Here is a 23,091-nt window from a genome sequence, read left to right as displayed (position 1 = left end):
CATTCCTCCTGTCCTTTATCCTTGTTCGATCCTTCGGCGTCCTCTGGCCTTGGATTGACTTGTATTACTTCTCCTCTAGGAAGGTCCGTATGCGTTAGGAATTCGTCCTCGAAATCCTTTGCAATGTCCTTCCTATTATTGATAACCCGTTGAATTTCTTCAACGTCATGTTCGAGCTCTCGGAGCTCCTGTTGTTCTTCTGGGGTTGTAAGGTTCCCCAGCCGTTGTCGTCTTCGCAATGTAATGGCTCGCGTATTCCTGACGTCTGCGAACCAATCCAATTCTTCATTGGTTGCATCGTTCCATGACAACGGCGTCATGTATCCTTTGTCTCCTTGATAGCCTACCGGCTCATCTCCGGAGTCTGATTCGTATCCTGGATTCTCCCGATATGACATCTTGCCTTTTCTTGGTGGCCCTTAATCAATTGTTCGTCGACTGCACCGGTCCGCGTCTCCACACAGAATTCTTCTGGATAGTCACACGGACTACCGTTAGTTCCTTGAATCTTCTTGATTCCGAATTGCCTTCCCTGGGAAGGGCTTTAGCACGTCTTCAACGTGTGCCTCAGATGAGGGCTTCTCTTCTGGATTACCACACGGGTAACCGCTAGTGCTTGAGTTCGATGAACACACAGATTTGATTGACCCACACAGGTTTCCCTTCCTTGTCGTACCAAGGAAACCACACAGGTCCTGGAAGTGACTACACAAGTCTTGATTCTTCTGTAGCGTCCAAGTAGACCCCACTTCTTGTAAGTGGTTCTAAACCTAAATAGGTTGACTTATAGAAAAACCTCTTCCAAATGTTATGAAGTGTTCTCTGCTAGAACGTTCAGAACCACGTGTGCTTTCTCACACGTACTAGTCCACAACGTGGACAGAGACTTAGATACCAAATATACCTAACATCTCCAATAGTCAGGCAGACTATTAGCAGGGTTTATAGTGTGGTCAAGCCTAGTAGACGATGTAGCAGTGAGGTCCTCACTCTACCCTTGCTAGGCCTTGGCCGCTACAGCTATTGCACGTTCACCCGCAGGTTACTAGGTTCGCTGTTCTGACTCTAGCAAGCGTACGAGCTTACTACCTCTTGAGAGCGAGTACGATTGCACGAGGGTTCTAGAACTGAGAACGTTCAGAGTCACAGGTGGAAGAGGTTAGTCTTCCCACTGCTGCTCCGCCCCTTTATATAGTCGCAGACCTATAGTCTGGGGTACTAGTACAAGGGGTCCTCTACACTGCCTCAGTGATAAAGATAGGTGAAACACACCGGAGCTTAGCTGCTGCGAGCCAGGTAATTGGCGAGCTAAGAAAGCGTAGGTGAAATACCTGAAATATGAAATGAGAACCAAAGTCCTGGATCGCAGATCCTGGGGTTAGAGTTTGAGAACCATAGAAGCTGTCCTCGGTCACATAGTGACTAGAAGCTGTCCTCAGTCACATAGTGACTGATATCACCTGACCGTGATTGGGCGTCTCTTCTAGGCGCTTGTTCATGGGGATCACGTGACCATGAGCGACGGTACGTTTCGTAACAGGCCACTGGTAGTACCGGTGAGCAAGCTACCCGTCCTCCTCGGGTAGCAACTGCAGCTTCCTCAACTTCTCCTCCATAATGTGCTCCATTTTGCCATCCTCGTCGGGTGCAACATTCTGTAAGATGAAGAAAGCCCTTCCCACGAGTCCGGTGACGTAGTCAACGACGGTAAGTTGTTCGACTTCTCCATAACCGTTCGGGCGCACAACAATATGACCGATGAGGTCGTGGTTTGCAGCCATCTCTTTGTCGCGCGAAGTTTGAGGGCCAAAAGGGGGCTGATCTTTGCCAGTCACGTTCTTGTATCTGTTCATGTAACTGGTGAGTTTGCGGTGCCACGATATCGAGAAAAGTAGCATGATGAATCTTACTGGCGCCTTCCAACTTCAACATTTATAGCGGCAAGGGCTCTGTTCGGCATGTGTAATAACTCCTGCATATGGATGGCCTCAACGGCACCGTGGCAGGCAAAAACCCTGATAATCCATTTAAGATAGCTGAAACAAATCGCCAATGAGGCTGAATACTAGGAACACTTGCCAGCGAGGAAGGAAATTGAACTCACTCGTGAGAAGCAGGGGCCTGCGTACATATGATATCGATTTCGTGAAACCATTGCTGCCGTTTTTCAACAGAGTGCAGTGGAGGAATATGATACAGCTTGTGTTGGGTCCATATCCTGACAGCTTGTGAGTGTAACGGTTCGGCCTCGGCCATGTTCAAGTGCTTGGACACGTGGTTCATTGAAAGCTGGGAGATAGTCAAGTAGTGCGTGAGCCGCTGGATGTAGGATTCAGTAGTCTCAGGAGAGAGACTGTGGGCAGTTTGCGGCATGATGAAGCACAGCGTTGGCGTGAGCGAGCTTGTGAGAGATGACAAGCCAAAGATGCAACAGTGTGAAGAATAACTTGAAAAGCCTCTCATATCATTTGGCCTCGTTTGCTCCTGAAATCACTCCGAACTTAGTTGCCGGTTAGTACTAACCACGATTCAGTCCCGTCGTTTCTGTGCACTGATTCACTTGCCGTTAGCTTGATAGTTCCGGTTCCTATAGTTGTTTTCTTTCAGCTGCCTGGCACTTGGGGCATAAGCTATGATCTCTGTACTCCTCCCATGAAGCAAGCGCTGCCTAATGGCTGGTGCTGCCACACTGGTGCATTAATTTTGTCTCTCGCAATGCTCTCATGTACTGACAGTCCAACAGCTTCTATCTATAGAATTTTAGTTCATTTTCTGCTCTTTCAAGGCTTTTACCATGGCCAGTACTACTCCGTGTATCAGTCAACAATACACTGCCTGCATGGGTTTGGACAGTGATGCTCTTACTTCACCGCCTCAAGCCGCTTGGGATCTTTCCTTCTGTCGTGAAAGGGTGCCAGATGTTCAGGATTCCTGTGGATGTTTTTGATATTACAATGTACAGTTGGGCGGCGCCTACTCGCCCTTACTCTTGGCCATGACTCCCAGAAACCTCGTCCCTGCAAACGTCCCCTCGGCTCCACTTCCAGGACCAAACCCCATGCCCTTGAACTCGCTTCCACCATACGTAGCAAAGAGCATAAACTCTCGCAACACTGCCCACTGGCTGGTATAGTAAGCATGTTCATCAGAGATCACTTTCGTCATCTCTATCCTGACATCCACTCTTTATATAGATCCATCTCCAAGTTTTGTCCCTGCTGGCTCGATTATTGTGTCTCTATCTGGTCTCCACAAATATTTATATTTGGTCATTGCATGCATTCACCATGATTAGCTGGAATATGCCGTTAATGGTCTACATGAATTGTAATCCAAGCTACTGCCGTTTGCATGGCTGTCCCAGTCCGCGCTCATAGGATCGAGATTAAGATCAAGCATCCCTTGTCTTTGTGGATATGACTGGAACTCGCAATATGGAGTAGCCATCTCGCATCGTTATCCGCACCAGCCAGTCCTGTGGAACCTTCGAGCTCAAAGCACGCAGGGAACGCACACGGTGCCCTATGGCGTATAATTGAAGCGAGCTGCGGCCTATAATTAGTTGATGATGAGTTCAGTGACAAACTGGGGAGGATCGATACATCGTAAGCAATCGCCAGTGCTGTCTCTTCGGTGCACTCACTCAGATTGACCATTTCCGTCTGCTTCATGACTAGGTTTGCAGCTCTGCTGGTAATGTCAACCGGTACGACAAACTGATGAGCCGACGACTTGGTCCAGATATCTGTGCATGGGAGCGGCTACGATTTTCGCAACGGGACGACGAAGCGGATAAGCATGCTCACAGGGCATGAGCAAGAGAAGGTGGCACTCGAAAGGTTCCAGCGCTCGCAGGTGGCTCCGTACGGCAGAAGGTGGCCTGATTCTCACCGCTTATCGTAAGTGGGGAGTCGATGAGTACCATGGCAGGAGATAGAGCGGTCAATGGAAGTTGTTTGAAGGCCTTTACGAGATGATTGTGTCGACAAAGGCAGTTCGTTGACATAGGGCACTCGTCCTCCGCCACTTCATTAGTATGCCGTTTCGCCAGAGATACCTCGCAGATTAAGCAAGTGTGCAGCGGGATGTAATGACGGGTGTTGCAGAATAATGCGGACGTGATGCGTCGATGACGAGCACTTTGCGCAGATTCAGATGCCGGCAGTGGAAGCCGGCAGCCGGGCAGGGCGGTCTTATCCGGATCACTGGCATCCTTAAGAGGAAGGAGGCCGGCGCATCGGCCGAGGGCGCCTGATGAGAGCGTAGGCTTCTTTCCCTCGGCTATTACGCCTTGAAATATCTCCATGTCCGCTTCAAAATGCTTTCTTCCCAGTCCCACATCGACGACGCCAACGCCATGCCGACTGCACTGACCCAGCAGCCCACCTTGCCCCCGTACCACCTTGCCCCCTCTTCCGCTTCCACCTCTGAACAGAACACTCCCGCCGCCGACCCAAAGAAAAAGTCGGCTCCCAAGCGCAGACGGCCCCAAGACGCTACCAGCGACAGCGCAGATTCCTCATCCCAGCCCTCACGCACTCGCGAGGGGCCCAAGAAGAAAAAGGCCAACCGCGCGTGCTTCCACTGCCAGAAGGCACACCTCACTTGCGACGACTGTGAGTCCTCTCCGCTCGATGCTCAGGATCCCCGATCCCCACCAATTGCCAATCGCGTTATCCACCACATGTCTTGCGCGTGATTGCTCTTGCATGTCAAGCTATTTTCTGTGCAGATTGGACCCGCAGCCCGCGTCCGTGCAGCCTTCCGGAGATTGGTGCTTCTCAGGTTATCAGAGGAAGCTTGGCTAGCCCGACCGCGACCACACCGCCCCTGTTCTTCTGTTCGAGGCACACTCTAATTCCCCACACTGCCCGGGGTAGTGCAGGTCACAGCTACCTGTTTGTGGTAGTGTTTCGTAATTGATGGGCCAGAATGGTCTTGGCGTATGGGGAAATCTCATAGTTGCGCGTCTCATCTATCTCATGCAGTCCGACTGACCTTGCTGTGCCTTCGCAGCACGACCCTGCCAACGATGCGTAAAGCGCGGCATGGCAGATAACTGCACCGAAGGACACCGCAAAAAGGCAAAGTATCTCTTGGACGAAGAGGAGCTCGGTAGGTTGGAGGAAACTGTCGCCTGCGAAGCAGCCCTCACTGCATATTCCAGAGGCCCTCAAACACACAAAGTCCAGCGAAGGTTCATCAAAAAGCACCGAACCTGCGCCCGTACCACAATGTAAAGCGCTTCCGTTTCTCTCGTGCTGTCGTGACCGATGACAAACGCCTGCACGTCCCCAGCGCCTCCCGAACCGCAATACGTGCCTTCAGACACGATGTACTCCGCTTACGGCGGGACACCGTACGCTCTTGGATCCGAGGGCGCGAACCTTGAATACAGCATCCTCTCCGCCATCCTTGGCAATTCACCCGACTCGACCGGTGCGCAGAACGCCGGTAGTCCTGCCGCCCCATCAGCGTCATACAACGCATCGACGTCCGGCGCGAACCTTGTGGCAGCTACATGGCCTAATGATCCGTACCCCAGCGCATCGCGTCAGAACGGTTACGGCACGACAGGCACAGGCCCATCGAACTACGGCGAGCAGACGCAGCTCGCGATCCAGCCTTCCGAAACGACACTCTCATCCTCTTCGAACCTCCCCAGCCAGACGATCTCACCAGATTACACCGGATACCCACCAGCACAGTTCACGCCGGGGCAGGGCCAGCCGCCGTCGGTGAACGTGCCGCAGCAACCGCCGCTCGCATATACGGACTATGCGACGTCCACGGGCACGCAGCCATCAACACCACCGAGCTCGACAACGCAGCGATTCTCGTCGTATGGGCAGCGCGGACAGCCTGTTGACGCATCGATATCGGGAGCGAACAGGACTGCGGCGTGGGCGGGCGAGACGGCGGCTGGGGCGGGCTCAGCTATCGCCGTCGGCCCGCAGAACGGCGCGGTGGTATATCAGGCGGTGACGAAGCCGTATGATTATACCGAAGGCTACCACTTTTTGATGAAGCACCTCCCGACACGGTGGGTCCTCAATTTCTGATCGGGCTAATTATAGGTTTGTGGCGTATGGTGCTGATTGCATATGGTGATCTTAGATTCGACAAGAATGATATACTGCGCATCGTCCGCGCACTCGCGATCTTTCGACCGTCGCTGATCGCGCTGCAGATGCCTCTCTCGGAGGAGGATGAGGTGTTTGTAGAAAAGTGCTTCCAGCGTTCGCTCATCGTGCGCATGCTTCTGTTTGAATGTGGGCTACGGCCGTCCTCATCGGGCTCGTTGTGCAGGAGCTTGATAAGCTGGTCTCGTTTAGCGGGACGCCTACCGTGGCGTGGCGGCGGACGGGGGAGATCTGTCTCGTTGGACCGGAGTTTTGCATGCTCACGGGCTGGGAGAAGGAAGAGCTGATTGGGCGGAGGAAATATATTTATGAGGTGCGCCCCCCGTCTGGTGCGTCATGCAGTGAACTGACAAATTGAATTTGATAGTTGTTCGAGAATCAGTCCGTCGTCGAGTATTGGGAGAACTTTGCCAATCACGCATTCGAGAACACGACGCAGAGTGTGTACTCGCATTGTGTTCTGCTAAAGCCTTCTGGTGCGCCCGTGCCGTGCACGTTTTGCTTCTCCATCAGGAGGGATATCATGGACCTCCCGAGCCTCGTCATTGGTGGGTCGCGTTCTGTTTCTCTTCCTCATGTTCTGATGTGTGCCTCCCGTAGGACAATGGCTGCCATTGCTATGACCATTCGAGATCCACGGAGGGAATCATCGCCTTGAAATTGTAATCTGTAACGTTATCTCGCTATCGACTTGCACTCTCTCCGTCTCTTCACATCCACTGCCTTCCGAGTCCCGACTGCGCTAATTTCCTACCAACTCTCCTTAATGACTGCGTTACCACACACCGTCATGACAGCCTGCCCGGGGCGCTTTCATCATGTAATCGGGCTGACAGAAAGAGAGGGTGCATGTACTTTCTGCGTGTACAACAACAGCTGCAGGGCGTACTGTATACCAAATGTTCAAATGATAAACCAAACAACTATCCTACCAGCGGAAAAGACGTGTGACCTAATGTAATAGGAACGAAGTCTTCCTCTCCTTCGCTCCTGCTTCTTCATCTACAAATCCACCCTGCCACACTGCATTGTGCGATGCACAGAGCATTTAGACAGCCTAGAGCATTTAGACAGCCTCCCCGACTGCCGCATACTCGCTCTCGATACCGGGTTCCATGAGCGATGCGTGGCCGATGATGAGGAACGATGATGCGCCGAAGAGCCAGAAAAAGGTGGAGAGAGGGGAGGAGAACCAGACGAGAGGGATACCGATGACGAAGAGACCGGTGTACAACGACTTTTGCGTCACGACGTGCTCGCCGACTTGCATCGGCTCCGGTGCTATTCGAGGTTGAGCGTGAGGACAAGGAGGTGTGGAAGTAAAGAGAGATGTGCCACGCACCGAATCTGTTGATCGCGATGAAGCCGCCGATGAGGAAGGCTAGGGAGACCAGGAGGAGGTAGTTTGTGATCAGTGCGTAGACTGCGAGGGTGGCGACGATGACTCCGTAGTTCCCTGTTTGTGCGATGAATGATCTCGTGAGCCACAGCGCCTTATCATACCTGTCCGTCACAGGACGCACCAGAGAAATAGCGTGTGTTATATGATATCCTCTGGGCAAAGGGCAGACATCTGAGAACTCTATAAACTGCGTAAGATACGAAAGGGACATACCGTCGTGGCGGTGTTCATGTCCGCCGGCTTCGAGATACGGTGGTAGTCGAAGAACTCGCCGAGTGGGCGCAGCGCACTCAGGCGGGTCTCCTACACGGACGTGGCGTCACGAACGAGCAGCGTAAGTCGATGCGCTCACGAGCGTGTTATTGGTACTATTACGACCGGGAAGTCTCACCCGGAATGCCTTTACGGTATCTGTGACGCGCATGAGGGCCTCCATAGTCGTAGTCGTTTCTGCGATATGGGTATGGGCAGGGAGAGTGGTTGAGAGAGGCTAGGTTGAGTAAAGGGTTGAGTAGTGTAGAAGGGAGATGGCGGTGGAAGAGGGGTGATGTGAGAGAGAGACGTGTTCCGGTTGGGCGCCGCGTCGCGTGCGCGTCTCGGGCCTGCGCCGCAGGCGTGGCTCTGCCTCTCTTGCTCACAACACTCATATTCGCCAGGCTGCATATCGGACATGATGCGCAGGACACCGACGCAGCTCTTACTGCGCGATTCGGACGTGGAGGACGTGCGCAAAGCTGTTGACGCGCGGCGCAAGGCGGACGCGGCCAAGTCGCTCGCGGCGATGAAGGGAACGGCGCCTGCTGCGTCTGGTGGTGCTCAGCAGCTTGGGCAGCCGTATGTGGCTGCTGAGGATGCGAAGAAGAGGAGGGAGGCGATGTCTAGGGCGGAGCGGTTGGGATTGCGTCGAACGTACGTCGCGTCTGTCTGTCTGTTTTTTCTTCATTGATGGATAACAAGGTGAACAGGTAACCCGAGACGATGTTTGTCCTGGTGTCGAACGAACAGCGCAATTGCTACCTCCTTATGGTGTTCCATCGCAATGCACACTTCCCTTCCAATGTCAGATCTCTCGATTCGCGAGAGCAAGCGACTAAGGACAAGAAATCAAACTGCTTATTATGGCCCACATCTGTCGAATTTCGAAATTCCGGCTCCTTGCAGCCAATTCTAGTCACCGGCGATCTCGAGGATTATCTGCGTTTGACAACGAGTGCACGGTGTCCCCACGGCCTGTTCTCCGCTGGCTGTCCTCTCCCCGCATGTAAATACCTTGTAACAGTCGTACCGGTTGAGCAATAGTCAACGCACTGCTCTCTGCCGACCGTGTTTTCCCTGAATCTGCAGTGCGTCGTCGCCACTCTGGTCTGTCCTTGAAGGAAGATGCTTCAGTCCAGCCTCTTTTCGCTCACACCCATTCATGTCAGGTCTCTCAACCGAGGAACGAATGAACCAAAGGGCTGGCTGGTAGCTTCGTAGTTTAGGAGGCTGATATTAGGAGAACGAAGCACTTCTGTCGAGTGTGACCACGCTTCCGTTAACCCCTGAAAGTATACGGCATTGTGCCTTTCGGGGTACGCGTGACTTTTGAATCAGAAATGCGCTTGTTATATAACGTGGCTGCATTAAGAGGCCACCGACCAGTATCTGAAGCACCGCACGGATATATTGTGGCGGGAATTAAGTCTCGGACTATTCACATGACAGACGCACGCGACATAATACTCGGGCGCTAATTAAGCGGGGCTCGACTATATCCAGCTCTTGGGGGACCGTCCTTCAAAAGCCACCACCGTTCTTCGCATCTTCCTCCCCACGCTCCTTGCCTACAACCATGTCCTTGCCGCTGCTCGTCAGCGGTGCAGACTGCGGTCCCTCCAACCCCCTCCAGGGTCTATCCAAGAGGTTCGATCAAGATCGGGGCATCCAGCAGGTACGGGCAGTCTGTTCTTGTATTGTCGGGCCATGTTCATCGATGTAACTGTAGGACCATTTCGGGGCCGGCCGTGCTGGTTCTTCCAAAGAGGTGCAAGTCATCAACATGATAGTTAATGCATCACGCTGATCTTCACGCAGACCTTCCGTTCGCAATATTCTGCTGCTGCCGGATCCAGCCAAGATGCAGCACAATTCTTCTCGTCATCGCAGACATCTCCGAGTCTCCTTGCTGGCCCGTCCGCCTTCGACTTCTCCGCTCTGCACGCATCGCTGCCTCCGCCGCATCTGCAATCGCCCGTTCCATCGCCTCAGACGCACACTCCGCTGTCTCCTGCCGCCTGGGCGACCGACTTCCTGCAGCAACCGGCCAAACAATCGTCTGCCTCTCAGCTGTCTCTTGGTGCTCTTGCTCAGCGCTCCTCTGTCGATCTTGCCCAGGAGTCTGTCACGCATGTCCAGCCACAGCAGTTCACGCCGGGTGGCTTCTCGCAGAGTATGTCGACTTGCTGGATAGTGCGGTGGAATGGCTGAGCTTGGCTGGTAGGTTTCCGCCCTTGGAACTCCATGTCTATGGGATACAACGTGGGAACACTCTCCCCAACCAGCATGATGCCTTTAGGAATGACTACGCAGGTCCAAGCGGCAGGTCACAAAGCTGATGGTCCGCATTCTTATAGTTCGTAACAGGGTAGCACACATACTAATTCGTCCATCCAGCAATACAATGGGAGCAAGTGTTTGAATCACATGAAGCTGCTTTGAATGCTTCGGAGACAGTCGTGCAAGAGGCTCCCGCGACCGAGCAGGCGAACAACACCTCTCCACAGAACGTCGGTGACGACGAGCTTGCACGCACTGCAGGCAGGCTCATGGAGACGGTCCGGAGTGAGCAAAACCCAAAGTTCAAGAACAGCCAGTTCATGGGCCTCATGCGGCAACTCCGCGATGGCGAGGTCGTCGTCGAGGGTGATAAAATGGTACCGAAGGATCCAACGTCCTCGACCGGGGCAAGTGCGAGCAACTGGGCTAATGAGTTCAAGGGTGCTTCGGACGCGAAGGGAAAAGGCCGAGAGATGCCGCTTTCCGCAGCTGTATCCGAAGCAATGATACCGCAGGCCGTGGGAACAGCATACAGGTCCACGCCGCAAACTGGCATTGTGGCCGAGCACGCACCAGCGGATCTCGCGAGTCAATACGAGGAGAATCCCATCGATGCCTATCTCCGGGAGGAGAACGAGCGCTACATCGAGGCGCAGAAACAGGCGCAGCCGCCGACGACCGTACCCCGGCGAGACAGCTGGATGGACATGTACGGCTCGCAAGACGCGGACTGGGGCCGACTGCAGCGCGACTGGGACGCGTTCGAGGCGACCGCGACAGGTATTCGGCCGCTTGCGCATTACCAGTTCCAGGCTCACAACCCATATGTTTTGGGAGAGGCGTCGAGAACTCGGACCCACCAGTTACACGCGGACGCGAGGAACTCGCTGTTCGACGTACGTTCGTTCCGCTGCGGTCGGCGGTTCACGTAAGGAGCGGCTGACCCCTTTGTTTTCATATATAGAGCGTCTTGGAAATGGAAGCCGCGGTGCAGCGCGAACCGCTCGATGCGCTAAAGTGGTTCGAGCTCGGCGTCAAGCAGCAGGAAAATGAGCGCGAGCATAAGGCCGTGCAGGCGCTGCGGCGTGCGCTCGAGCTCGACCCGGAACACCTTCCGTCCTGGCTCGCGCTCGCGGTCTCGCACACGAATGAAGGCAACCGGCAGGGCACGTACTATGCAATCAGTGAATGGGTCGAACGCAACGAGCGGTACCGCGCGGCCGTGGAGCAGTTTCGGCAGGCGAACCCCGAGAGCGAGGAGACTTTGCAGTCGGAGCGCTTTGCGAACCTGATACAGTGCTTGATCTATATGGCCCGGGAGGACGCTGGGAGAGAGATTAATGCAGATATACAGATCGCGCTGGCGGTGCTGTTGAACACGAACGAGGTGTGTCTAACTGGCTGGCTGAAGTTGGGGCGGATGTTGAATACCTCTCAGGAGTATGCGATGGCACAGGACTGCTTTAACACCGCGCTCGCAGTGCGGCCTGATGTCCGTGTCTCTCAGATATCCGTATATCCTTTCCTCTGACTCGTTTTAAAGGACTGGCTGTTGTACAACAGGGTAGGCGCGACTTTGGCTAATAGCGGGCGGCCAGAAGAGGCCTTGCAGTACTACTACCGAGCCATCGAGCTGAATCCAGCCTACATACGCGCCAGGCATGTGATCAGTTTATCAGCGAGCTCGGACTTTTCTGACAGACTGCGTCGCAGGTTCAACCTCGGTATATCCTGTATCAATCTCCGGGTAGGTTTGCGTCGAGCGTGCGTGTATCATTCACTGGCTGACGGCTGTTCTACGTACAGCGATATGGAGAAGCTGCGCAGCACATCTTGGACGCGCTGTTGCTCCAGGACGGTGATAGCGTGTACGAGCCCTCTGGGGACAAGCGGGGCGTTACCACGCATGCGCTCTGGGAGAGCTTGAAGACGTGTTGCATGCATATGCAGAGGATCGACCTGGCGACGCTGTGTGACCGCGAGGATTTGGAAGGTACGTCTCCGTAGATAGCAGTGAAAGAATACGTGCTGAACGATGTTTTTCGTTGGCAGCTTTCCGGCTCAACTTCCAGATGGTGTGAGGTCTAGGCGTGTCGCAAACCTGCTGAGCAGCGCTGTCGCGCTGCCATCCGTATCTGCCGTGCGTAAAATGAACGTGTAGCATTAGGGACGTTTTGATCTGTACGAAGGCGTGGTGGTTGTGCATGCCAACGAACGGCTAGGCTGTCTCGTGGGAACCAATTCATTTCTTGCTCATGGAAGGGCGTTTGCCGGGTCCTACAGATAAGCGGTTCAATTCAACGAAGCCTTCATGTCGGCATCGGCCCGTTCTCGTGCCTCTTGCATGCGTGGCAGTGCGGACTCTATGGGCCATACTTAACTCACAGCAGCCAATCAGTTCGGTGCCCGCGTGAACGAGCGTGCAACGTGGTCACTCGTGTTTGCTCACGCGCACGCGTTGGGGGAGGGGATAGCCGCACCGCGTACCCGAGCCCACTCCTCACGCCAAAAGCCTGTCGATCCGCCTCCGGCCGCTCTCTGCATCGGCACAGCGCGATGTCGCTCGCAGTTACTGCAGGGAACGCGCACCCGGCGTGGTGGGCGAGCGTGAGATTCGCCGGTGTCCATCGTCTGGACGTGGGCCAGACAGTGAGCATGCAGCGCTCGGCGCGAGAGGCGACGTTGAGAGGAAGAGCGTCGGCGAGGGTGCGTCTGAGTAAGATGCTCGCTGTGGTCTTCTGATCACGGGAAGCTGTGCAGAGAAGCGCGGTGCAGCTCTGCGACGTTCTACAACACCTGCCTGATTTGGGAGTGCGTTGTCCAGTGCCTGTGGCGGCAGATACACGCATTCTTTGTGCGGCTGCACGGCAGGTCGTCCCTCCTCGTGGGTTACTAGGCAGCTAGTTGCTGGCGGCTGACGGATGGAGATCTTTGAGTGGCTAGGCTGACCGCGCGATGATGGAACAGAAGGTCCGCCCAATTTCGGGACGCGGGCGAGTGCAGCCTGAGTGGCACATCATCAGTTCCTGCCTGCCCCGCGGGGGTCATGGTCCAGGTTCCGTCTGATATCGGCTAGCGGCACGAGCGTGGCACACATCGGCACCGTGATAAGGCCTTTCCATCCTACGACGTTGATGCAGGCAGGAGAGCCTCGCTGTTTCGATGTGTTGCGCTTATCCGAGGCGGCCGCTGCTACGCACTAGAACTGCAGAACATAGCCCTGTCGAATCCGACTATGCTAATCCCGCGGCGGTTCTCAGAAATCCACGGAACACAGGACATGCTCATGTGGGAGCGGCACCCGCGTGCCAGAGACTGTCGCAGTCTTCGCATGCTTCTGAGCAAATTCTCCGATAACCGGGGTGTTACCAGGAACTGCGCTGTGAGTAAACGACGGGGCGCCGCTCACGCACTGTCGCAGCGTACCATCAGAAAATTCTAGTGGCCTCAGCTGGTGAGCTGCCGTCTCACCTCACGTCGGGGCTCGCAGAATGGCATGGAGGGCGCGCTTGTGTTGTCAGCTGTCAGAGTGAGCGAACAGAACAGTCTGATGGTCCTTTACTCTCATCCACCCACGGACGCCGCATTGCGTGGCGGCACGACGGGCGGTGATAGGTATTCTCCGATTGCAGGCGCCTAGTGACCGGGTCGCCTTCCCCACCTATGCACAGCTGGCCGCAGCTGGAGCGTGGGTTAGAGTTCCGTGCGAATGAATGATATAGATATTCGAACGAGTGGCAGGAGGCTCGGGGAGCTGGCCGAGCTTAGTAGGAGCTGCGCAATGCAGATCATCAAGTTCCGCGCTTCTCGGACCGATAGCGGGCACGATGCTGTGCACGGAAACAGGATGCATATGAATGCTGTGCCATTCTCGGGCACACCTCTGATTGGCGCCCGCCCAGCGAGGCACAAATATGTCCGCCACTTCCCACCGCGATCACCCGTCGTCACTCTCTCCTCGATAAGTCGATAACGTGGGCGTACATGGCATCGTGGTATAGATATGCCCCGAGCGGGCTGGATGCGCGCGTGGCTAATATACACGGTCAGCGGGGCCGGACATGGCTGGATATCGTTAGCTCGTAAATCAACAACGAGGCGTCCTGGACGTCAACGCCCGCTTCTATCTGAACTCGCGCTTCGGTTCTCCCAGTCGTCCATATCATCGCTCGGACTCAACCGCGCAGCCGCCGCCGCCGCCTCGGCCGTCTCTCGGCACTCTGCTCCATTCTCCGAGCGCACTGCAACATACACATTAGCGCACATGACGTGGCCGAGTCTCAGACACTTACGGTGTCTCTGGAACACGCACGCGTCACATTGAGATCAGTGGACTCATGAGACAAACCGGGAGCTCACGTTCAACGCATCCAACCGACTGAATGTCTTGCCACAGCCGCCGCACACGTTCGTCTGGCTTTTCGCAGTGTGTAGCGCCTGGTGTCTTCTATCGATGTCAAGAGCGAGTCCAGCATCAGCACATGAGTAATCTTTTATCATTGGCGCCTCCGATGCGGATGGCACACCACAAATTAATCACGTACTTGCAATCATGCTGCCGGGCAAAACCCTTATTGCAGCCTGGCCATTCACACATGAACGGGCGCTCAGCCGTGTGCGATCGCAAGTGCCCTAGCACAACAATTCCACGTCAAGAACCGCTTCGAGACGCAGCGCCGGATGATACTGACCTCTCAGGTTGAACCTACGGGTGAAAGTGCTCCCGCATCCAGGGACGGGACAGACAAAGTGTGCTTCGTTTCTGCGCCGGCTCGCGCTCGCCGCCTGCGTCGCGCTCGTCGTCACCTGCTGCTTTTCGACCTGCATGATGGGCGGCAATCGGGGCAGCATCGTCGACGAGGCCGGAGACCCCGCGAGCGCAGATCCATGAGGATTCGAAAGCGGGGGCAGCGCTGGGGTCAACGAGTGAGGATGCAGGTGGACTACTGAGCTCGGGGAAGGACGCGGAGTCTCCGGGGAAATTGTGCGGGCGTCTCGGCCTGTCACTGCTAAGAGGGTATTGAGCGGGGGCAGCACCGGTCGCTGGGTATTGGAGCTAGAAGCGGGTATACGCGTCGGTGGCCAGGTCTCAGACCTTGAAGGGTGCAAATGCGAGCTCAGAGAGCCAGGATATGGTGCGAGGGACAGATAGCTCGAGGCGGCGTGGGTGTGGCCTGCAGACGCTGTGGCGTAGAAGGTCGCGTCGCCCTCCGCAGCATGTGGGCGATCCGCGAAATCGCTCTGGGGGTTCGCGGAGCCTCTGGACATGCCTGGCGAGCGGACGGAGTGGGCAGAGGAGGAGAAGCGATAGGAAGCGAAGCTGTGCTGGGGAGGAGGAGAAACGAGGACAGAAGAAGCGGCCGTTCTCGAGGCCACCACTTCCATGGCTGACTGTGACTGACAGGCGCCTGCAGATAACCGTGTTTTCTGATATTCGACGTCTGCGGTTCTGGCGTTTGCAGCGGAGTCAGTAGGCCTGGACGGTGAGACGACGGACGGGGCGTGCTTGCAGCGGGGAACGAGGTGCGCATGCAGTTGGCGTGTTCCGGCCAGGAAAAAAATCAAACGTGCAACGCTCCCCTTTTATGCCGGCCCTCCTTCCCCCCTGGTGGGTAGCGTCGGGAGGAAGATGCGCGCCATCCCCACGCCTGCGCTGGACGGTGATGCATCCACACTGCCACCATTCAGTGTTAGGCGGGATTCTGGTGCGCGCCCCCCTCCCGAGAGCAGCGAAATCAAGTCCGCCGCACACTGCCACACAGCGGTATCGGAGCCTTGAAAGCGCGTCAATCTCAGATGTTTTCCCTGATGGTAACTTTCCGGCGCCTGCATGTTACGTAAGCCGCCCTACTTACTGCTCCCGTGCTCGACGCATCTTCCTAAAACATGTTGGCTAGTCCGTTCTGTTCTGATCAGTCTTGCGACTCTGCTGATGCTCCCCCGCTTTGTGATACTCGGCAGGCCCTCTGCTCTGATTCGTCGTGGAATTTCCGACCGCCAGATTGGTGTCATGAGCCTGGCTGTGTGACACATAATCATACTTGCGATGAATAGACTTTACCTGATTGAGTTTTGATACACTGAGAGACTTTCTGACGCATGGATACTCGGGCACTCGGGCTGTTCTCGATAGTCTTGTCAATTGTCTCAATCGGGAAGGGGTCCGCAGATCATCATTTAGCTCACAACTCTGCTACCACCAGCATCGCCCTCCAGGCTGCGACTCGCCTAGTTGGCGTAGCTTGATGATCACGGCCTCCAGACATCATCAGCCGGCGGCGCACCGAGGTAGGTCCTCTGAACGAGACTAGATAGGTAGCATGCGTTCCTATGCGGATCGATGTCCCGTAATTACACTCCATTCTACACTTACACAAATCCAGCTATCGCACTTCATACATCAATTATACCACTACAAGCAGAGCATAGTCCAAGAACGAGCTAAAGCATCAAAGTTACTTCGGATCAGAGATCAAATGAGAGTCGAGCAGACGACGTCTCCTCATCAATTCGGATTCCGAGATAGTTTGTCCCGACTTTCCAGGAGTCCCCGTCCTGCTCGAGAACCCGGGCGACGACTCGCGTTGTCTAGGTTTCTGTCCGCCGGCAGTGCCCTGTGCGATGGGCTGCCCGACGACATCTTGAAGCAGATCAAACCGCGGAGTTGCTGGAAGCTCCGTTTCGGACGGGTTGTCGTCTGCCTTACCAGCACGCCTACGAGAGGCACTCTCCGAGCGGCTGTGCTTCCCCCTACCAGGAGGAGATAAAGACCCTGCAAGCACCCGAGGCGGCGAGAGGGACTTCCCGTTAGCACCGGTCACATCGGAGGACAGCGGTGGCGTCACTCTCTTCTTCGGAGAGAACGTCAACGCATCGTCCGTTTCCGTCTCCAGTTCGGTATCAGAAGTCACGGACGTGAACCCATCCTCCGTGCGCGAGGGGATCGTCAGCCGCATCCCACGCGCAGGCTGCGAAATGCGCTTCCCGCGCGCCGACCCGTTGGCTGCCCCGTTCGTATCACGTTTCGTCGCAGAGCCGAGCTCCTTCTTCCCGAACTGTTCGTCTATCCAGTCAGCAAGGTCGTATATCGCCGTGCGCGCCTCCTGCATCAGCATCGGCATCTGCAGATACCCATGGCTCCACTCCGAGAATATACGCATCGTCACCCAGTCCTCCTCGCCCTGCCCGGCGAGCAGCTCGCGCTCGCGCCGAAGCGCGCGCTGCGTCTCCTCTTGGCTCAGAGTCCTCGCCGTGCCGTTGAGCAAGTGCTCAACGGGCTTGGCGCTCTCGCCTGAGAGCGCAGCATCCAACTCTGCCCTGCGCGCCCACTTTGCCTCGCGCACACGTCCAGCGAAGATGACGGTGTCGTCGACGAATGGATCCTTCTCGCCGCACGACATCAGGATGGGAGGAAGTCGCGCAAGCAGGTGACTTGGCGCGAGGATCGGAGAGATGTAGTAATCGGTGCTGAAGTCAGGGTTGCGATACGGCCCGATGTACAGAATGGCCATGGCACGCATCTTCGACATTAGATCATGAGCATCACACTCCTCGCGCGCTGTTAACGGCAAAACATACCATACTAGGCGGAATTATGCGGTCCGAGAAGTACCCCGTGCGGCTCGTCATCGTCAGTCTGGTTCCGATAGGTGCCTTGTCTACTGGCAACTGGACCTGCTGCGCTTCTGCTTCTTTCTGTTGTTGTTCCAATATGAATTCGTCCACCTGAGGATGGAACCTCACACGGGCCAAGATGGGCTTGTCTTCCTCCTTCAGGGGCGTCAGGTCCGCATCATCCTCTACGTCCGCCATCTCACCAGCCTCGTCGAAGCCAAGCACAGAATGGCCATTGGCCGCCCTTGCGTCTGTTTTCGCGTTCTTACCGTTTCTCACGGATGGCGACGGGCGGCGTGGGCGGGGCAGCGGCTTCTTATCCGAGGTTGGAGACGCCAGGTTGCGCAGGGCATCGCGCCAGCTCTTTCGCCTGCGAATGGGCCGGCGGTCTCCAACCATGGACAATGGACTAATATGCCCATAGTGGTCCTTCTGTGCTGCGAGGCCGGCAAGATGGCCAAATGACTCCTCGGACTGTAGCACACGCAGATTGGAGGGTGACATCCATGATGTGAAGTTGAAATCAAGACAAGGGTAGTTCAGCACTAGCGCCAACGGAAGCGGAACATTCAGCTGGGTCTCTAATATCCTGAACATTACAGAAGTCGCAATCTGAGCTCCACTGGATGATGGTCAGGACATTGTTCACAATTTGCACGACATGGGGAACACTCACGCTGAATCTCCCGAGATGATTACGTTCAATTTGTGACCAGACATGCCGATGACCCGACCTCCAGTTTCCATAAGGATCCGGTATACATCAAAGCACTCGTCGATGGCGTATGGATATGGATCTGTAAATGAACGGTGAGAACCGACACGGGATGGCTCTCGAACAGCACCTACATTCTGGCGCCTTGCCATAATCAATGGATAGAACCGGTTTTCCCGTATGCACCGCCCACATACGCAGGCGTTCTTCATGATGTTCCGGCGTCATTGAGATGAAGCCGCCTCCGGGAACGTCAAGAATTAGGTCGTTAGCCCTTGATAGTTGATGCTCTGGAGGTGCAAAGTATAGCCATGCCGTGACGCGCCGGGTATAAGTGGAATCATTAGGTCGCGATAGAAGGAGCTTGCGGCGAATGGTAACCTTGGGGTAGTAGGTAAGTGCGCGAATCTGTGAAGACAATATTAAAATCAGAATATCATGAAAAACGCTCTGCACGTACATAAGGATTAGTCGTCTTCTCCCATGTCGATCTGAGCATCTCTACAGTGGGAACTGCGCGGAATTTGCGTAGCTGCAATATGACGTGAGTGACACACGATGTGAACCACAGTGAGTACTAATGTTACCTTCTCGTCGGCTTCATTAGCATAGACAATATAGTACAGCGAGAACATCACTGAGCAGAGGTCCCTCAGCCACTTAGGCCGTATGGTCATGGCGGTAGCAAATCCGGCGTCCAGTCCGGTGCTAATCCATGTGGCGCGATAGTAGGCTGGAGAATACTACAAAGAACAATTATGAACGGCGGTCAGGCATTGAACAATAAACGTCATACCAGCTCGGCAAGTGGCTCCGGTGCTGTATTCGAATCAGTTCTATCAGACCACGTCCAACCTAGATGTGGGAACACTTACAGCCAAGACCCAGGATCCTGTCAAGGTTTCGCACGGCATACACGCCAGTCAGAGTGCTCACGACAAGTTGCCATGGAGTGAAGCGTCCTAAAGCCGCGTGAGCATAGACTGTCAGAAGACACATAACATCCACGCACGAAGAGCTCTATTGGCACGCCTAATCCACAGCAGACGCGGTCCGCCAGGATTCCCGCGTAGAATCCTCCACAGCCAGAAGAATATTACTAGAACCACCTGGTGGCACGGAGTTAAGTTGCATTGTGGCGACAAGGTCGCGACGGTTCAGCGCACCTGGATTCTTTTCCAGGATGGATTCGGGCGACCCAAAAGATGGTCTATCATGACACGGTGGTGGTTGGAGAGAGAAAGACTGAATTATGTGAGTGGCTGGACATGCTAGCGTTTCAGTAAAAGGGCAGTGCAGATGCATGTGATTGTGGAATGACAGCCGCCACAAACGGGCACCTCCCTTTTTGGGCAGCTCTGCTGACCTAACCATCTGACCAGTCGCATGAGGACCCAGCGGCCAATCGCGGCCGGCAGAAGCAGCCGAGCGATTTATGCATCTTTCTATCTCGCGAAGAAGTGAGGAAGAATTTCGTATGCACGGATTTCTATACGTGCAGCTGAGCATGCCGGCTGCGAAGAGCACGATCCCGATATCGAGCGTTTGATCGCCACCGATATCAAGCGCTCACTCGAATATCAATGGAGCCTGCCACCATTCGTCTCACTCCGAGCCTCGAGCATCCTGACAAGTCGCAGCTAGGTAGCCTAGTCCGTGTACAGGTATAGTCGAATATGGCCTACGAACGCATCGCGCTCGATCAGTTCCTAGCGCATTTCTCCACCGCGACCGGTACGAGTTGAACAGCAGTATGACATGGCCATGCTCGTGGTAGACTGACAGAGATCTCAGAATTATCGAGCGTCGCTCTCGGAGGCAGCGTTGTCTCCGTCTCTGATGAGTTCTTTGCAGAGGCGTTTCACTTGTTGCTTGTCGAGGTAATGTTTGCTCACCCTTCGCATGCAGTCTGATAGTGGACTGCTCGAGCTCTTTAGCCGGCGCCCAGCTTGAAAGGCCAATTTGGACCCAAAGGCGCGCTGTTCAGTGGATGGGAATCGCGGCGCCACAATCCCACCTATGACTGGTACGCGTGCTTGACCAGACAGAACGGACTCTCTGACATCGGCACAGGTGTATCATTAAATTGGGCACTACTGGCTCCGTCTTCGGATTTGACGTGGACACTGCGCATTTCAATGGTAAGCGTTCTCGGCCATGTTGGCAAGTCACGCTCATCACACTGCGAACAGGCAATGAAGCACCTCAAGTCAGTGTGGACGCGATGTACTTGCCCGCAGATGCCCCTCCTCCTGACGTGGATGACCATCGAGTACGATCAGCCGCGATCGCTTGATGTGTTCGGTGCTGATTGAATGCAGTGGACAGAGATCTTGCCCAAAGTTGACCTCGGTCCAAGCTCGAGACACCTGTTCAAAATCAACGCGATACCTATGGTCAACTACGTCAAGCTCAACATGTACCCGGATGGAGGTATTGTAAGTGCGCAGCGGGACGGTGAGGTCGACAAAGCTTCACGATACAATCCCTACAGGCTCGCTTCCGTGTGTATGGGCTGGTAACTCCAGTCTTCCCGTCTGACCTCTCCGTTGCCTTTGATCTTGCCCACGTCTTCTCCGGAGGAAGAGTTGTTTTCACATCAGACCAACACTTCGGTGTTGGGTCGAATCTCATTCTTCCCGGGAGAGGTGAGCTGCAAAGCGTATCCTGTCATCTGCCATAACTTGATGCGTTGCTCTGTAGGCAAAGATATGGGCGATGGGTGGGAGACGAAACGTAGCCGTCAGAAAGGCCATAAAGACTGGGCCATCATCAAACTGTTAGCATTCCAAGTTCCTTCTCGTGATCTGCTGACGAAGCCTCGCATTTCATGTCGCAGGGGGGACATAGGATACCTTTCGCATGCGGAGATCGACACCGCCCATTTCAAAGGCAACTTCCCAGAGTCGTGCGAACTGCATGCCACCCGCAGCAATGAGCTCATCCCAAATGACGTTCCCGAGGACAAATGGACGCTTGTCCTTCCACGGACGAAGCTCGGACCGCACCGACAACACTATTTCCAGCTCGAGAACGTGGACAGTGCTCCATTCACGCACGTCAGGGTGACCATATATCCCGACGGGGGCATCAAGCGAGTCCGAATCATCGGAAGGCGTGCGGGCGGCAGTCATGACACAGCGCGTGGCGCCGTTACGCGAGATGAGAAAGCAGTACCCATCACGACTGAAGAGGAAGCTATCACGTCTGTGGTATCTGCTGCTTCTACTGCGCCGACGCCTCAGCGACTCGGCGGGCCCGTCATCCCGGCGCTGCCACTCACGCCGGAGGCGTTCGCGCCCTTTGGCAAGGTGATACAAGGCTACGCAGATGTCAACGCAGTTCCGTCTCCGAGGACCACGCGCATCACCAGCGCGAACCAAGGAACGGCTGTCAAGTTCCACAAGTTGGCGCTGCTCGAGTCGTCTTACCCGCCGGATGCGGGCGCGACGACGGGCTTGTCCGTGTACCGGTGCCAGCCAATCGACGTCAAGGCCGGCGGCCAGTGGGAGGTGAAGCTCCTGGAGAGGCACCCATTTACTAATCAGGCGTTCATCCCGATGGGTGCGGGAGAGGAGTTGCAGAACCCCGCGAAGAAGTACTTGATTATTGTAGCGCAGAATGGTGAGGACGACAAGCCTGACTTGCGTACCATGAGAGCGTTCGTTGCGTTGGCTGGACAAGGAATCTTGTATAACACGGGAACATGGCGTATGTATTGGTGTTCACATGGCTTAATCAAGTTTGATGTTGATGTCGTCTTGCAGACCACCCGATGGCCGTCCTTGAACAGGTGAATTTCCTAGGTCATATATTGCGAAGGGGCTCTGCGGATTACTGATTCTTGCTCGATAGCCGATGGACCTAACCTGCGTTGAGACTCAGACAAGTAACGGAGACGATCGGGATTGCGAGATTGTCTCGTTGGAAGACCTTGGCGCGTCCTACAAAGTCCAACTTGCGTAAAGCATGACCAGGATGTACTCGTTGTGAACGTCTATGTAAAGTACATCGTATATATGGATATGTCTATAATATTCATACGGATTATCTTCTGCTCAGACAATCTTTTGAGCCGAATAGTCTAAACTACAGTTGACTATGTCACAAGCGTAGCCTGACCTGGGAACTTCTCAAGGGAGTTATGCCTTCCATCTCATATTGAATAGTACCAAGTGGGTTTCACAGTTCGGCTTTCGCGCGGCTTTCGAGATGAGTTTCGTGCTGGCTTTCGAGATGCCCGAGAATTTGCGGCACTTACTGAAAGCGCGCACTGAGTTTTGAACAACCGTCCTCGAAACCGCCGCTCTCGACTCGACGTGTCTTGCGGCAGAGTCCCAATATCGTTAGAGCATGCTGTGTGGATTCAGAAGACATCCATGCTCCAAACTATGCCCACCGAGAGTCTCCTCACCAGCAAGCTGCGGATGCCATTGAATGTGCATTAGTAGCCATAACGGTATCGTTGGCTAGGTACGTGTTGATGAGGCAGCTGGGTAGAGATGATGAGACAGAGCTCAAGATCTGTTGTCCCATTCCTCTACTCCAGTTGACTCTTTAACATGACACGATGGCAAAGTACTACTGTACAGGGTTTGTTTGCTGAAGCTGAAGGCCAGGACGAAAGCCATCTCTAAAGCCGTGCGCGGCTAAAGTGATACCATGTCACCGGCGTCACAAAG

General features: G+C 54.9%; 8 protein-coding genes across 8 annotated transcripts; 3 read left to right on the top strand and 5 right to left on the bottom strand.

The window, feature by feature from the left end:
* Positions 1-1,219: 1,219 nt before the first annotated feature.
* Positions 1,220-2,441, bottom strand: LAESUDRAFT_723873 (uncharacterized protein). The gene is made up of 3 exons (XM_040908501.1): positions 2,105-2,441; positions 1,911-2,036; positions 1,220-1,845 (listed from the first exon to the last, which is right to left on the bottom strand). The coding sequence occupies exons 1-3, from the start codon at positions 2,371-2,373 to the stop codon at positions 1,566-1,568; spliced, it is 675 nt and encodes a 224-aa protein (XP_040766106.1). The 5' UTR covers positions 2,374-2,441; the 3' UTR covers positions 1,220-1,565.
* Positions 2,442-2,569: 128 nt separating this feature from the next.
* Positions 2,570-3,272, bottom strand: LAESUDRAFT_723872 (uncharacterized protein). The gene is made up of 3 exons (XM_040908500.1): positions 3,195-3,272; positions 2,744-3,132; positions 2,570-2,692 (listed from the first exon to the last, which is right to left on the bottom strand). The coding sequence occupies exons 1-2, from the start codon at positions 3,198-3,200 to the stop codon at positions 2,974-2,976; spliced, it is 165 nt and encodes a 54-aa protein (XP_040766105.1). The 5' UTR covers positions 3,201-3,272; the 3' UTR covers positions 2,570-2,692; positions 2,744-2,973.
* A 1,085-nt stretch (positions 3,273-4,357) lies between these two features.
* On the top strand, positions 4,358-6,766 carry LAESUDRAFT_649114 (uncharacterized protein; the record flags this gene model as incomplete). The annotated part of the gene is made up of 8 exons (XM_040904152.1): positions 4,358-4,616; positions 5,017-5,115; positions 5,299-5,476; positions 5,894-6,043; positions 6,118-6,250; positions 6,310-6,456; positions 6,511-6,691; positions 6,744-6,766. 8 exons carry the CDS (start codon positions 4,358-4,360, stop codon positions 6,764-6,766), a joined length of 1,170 nt encoding a protein of 389 aa, XP_040766104.1.
* Positions 6,767-7,209: 443 nt separating this feature from the next.
* Positions 7,210-7,996, bottom strand: LAESUDRAFT_811459 (prenylated rab acceptor PRA1; the record flags this gene model as incomplete). The annotated part of the gene is made up of 5 exons (XM_040914313.1): positions 7,898-7,996; positions 7,759-7,848; positions 7,667-7,697; positions 7,486-7,599; positions 7,210-7,424 (listed from the first exon to the last, which is right to left on the bottom strand). Exons 1-5 carry the CDS (start codon positions 7,979-7,981, stop codon positions 7,210-7,212), a joined length of 534 nt encoding a protein of 177 aa, XP_040766103.1. The 5' UTR covers positions 7,982-7,996.
* Positions 7,997-9,316: 1,320 nt separating this feature from the next.
* LAESUDRAFT_723867 (TPR-like protein) lies at positions 9,317-12,360 on the top strand. The gene is made up of 11 exons (XM_040908499.1): positions 9,317-9,475; positions 9,530-9,568; positions 9,619-9,973; positions 10,025-10,141; positions 10,198-10,976; positions 11,045-11,467; positions 11,519-11,572; positions 11,624-11,739; positions 11,794-11,827; positions 11,887-12,073; positions 12,133-12,360. The coding sequence occupies exons 1-11, from the start codon at positions 9,377-9,379 to the stop codon at positions 12,159-12,161; spliced, it is 2,232 nt and encodes a 743-aa protein (XP_040766102.1). The 5' UTR covers positions 9,317-9,376; the 3' UTR covers positions 12,162-12,360.
* Positions 12,361-13,997: 1,637 nt separating this feature from the next.
* LAESUDRAFT_723863 (uncharacterized protein) lies at positions 13,998-15,855 on the bottom strand. The gene is made up of 5 exons (XM_040908498.1): positions 14,772-15,855; positions 14,625-14,712; positions 14,440-14,527; positions 14,373-14,379; positions 13,998-14,321 (listed from the first exon to the last, which is right to left on the bottom strand). Exons 1-5 carry the CDS (start codon positions 15,463-15,465, stop codon positions 14,191-14,193), a joined length of 1,008 nt encoding a protein of 335 aa, XP_040766101.1. The 5' UTR covers positions 15,466-15,855; the 3' UTR covers positions 13,998-14,190.
* A 515-nt stretch (positions 15,856-16,370) lies between these two features.
* LAESUDRAFT_811455 (alpha/beta-hydrolase) lies at positions 16,371-19,656 on the bottom strand. Its single transcript, XM_040914312.1, has 10 exons — positions 19,576-19,656; positions 19,422-19,518; positions 19,285-19,371; positions 19,206-19,228; positions 18,997-19,152; positions 18,870-18,941; positions 18,544-18,817; positions 18,371-18,491; positions 17,659-18,316; positions 16,371-17,600 (listed from the first exon to the last, which is right to left on the bottom strand). Exons 1-10 carry the CDS (start codon positions 19,624-19,626, stop codon positions 16,536-16,538), a joined length of 2,604 nt encoding a protein of 867 aa, XP_040766100.1. The 5' UTR covers positions 19,627-19,656; the 3' UTR covers positions 16,371-16,535.
* A 351-nt stretch (positions 19,657-20,007) lies between these two features.
* LAESUDRAFT_676381 (allantoicase) lies at positions 20,008-22,471 on the top strand. Its single transcript, XM_040905624.1, has 11 exons — positions 20,008-20,143; positions 20,204-20,289; positions 20,347-20,435; positions 20,483-20,550; positions 20,602-20,681; positions 20,731-20,847; positions 20,904-21,057; positions 21,113-21,188; positions 21,249-22,120; positions 22,177-22,202; positions 22,265-22,471. The coding sequence occupies exons 1-11, from the start codon at positions 20,086-20,088 to the stop codon at positions 22,373-22,375; spliced, it is 1,737 nt and encodes a 578-aa protein (XP_040766099.1). The 5' UTR covers positions 20,008-20,085; the 3' UTR covers positions 22,376-22,471.
* The last annotated feature ends 620 nt before the right edge of the window (positions 22,472-23,091 follow it).

Source organism: Laetiporus sulphureus (assembly GCF_001632365.1).
Source record: "Laetiporus sulphureus 93-53 unplaced genomic scaffold LAESUscaffold_11, whole genome shotgun sequence".
Taxonomy (NCBI): Eukaryota; Fungi; Basidiomycota; class Agaricomycetes; order Polyporales; family Laetiporaceae; genus Laetiporus; species Laetiporus sulphureus.
The sequence above is the reverse complement of the archived record's forward strand: the minus strand, read 5'-3'. Positions and strand labels throughout refer to the sequence as shown.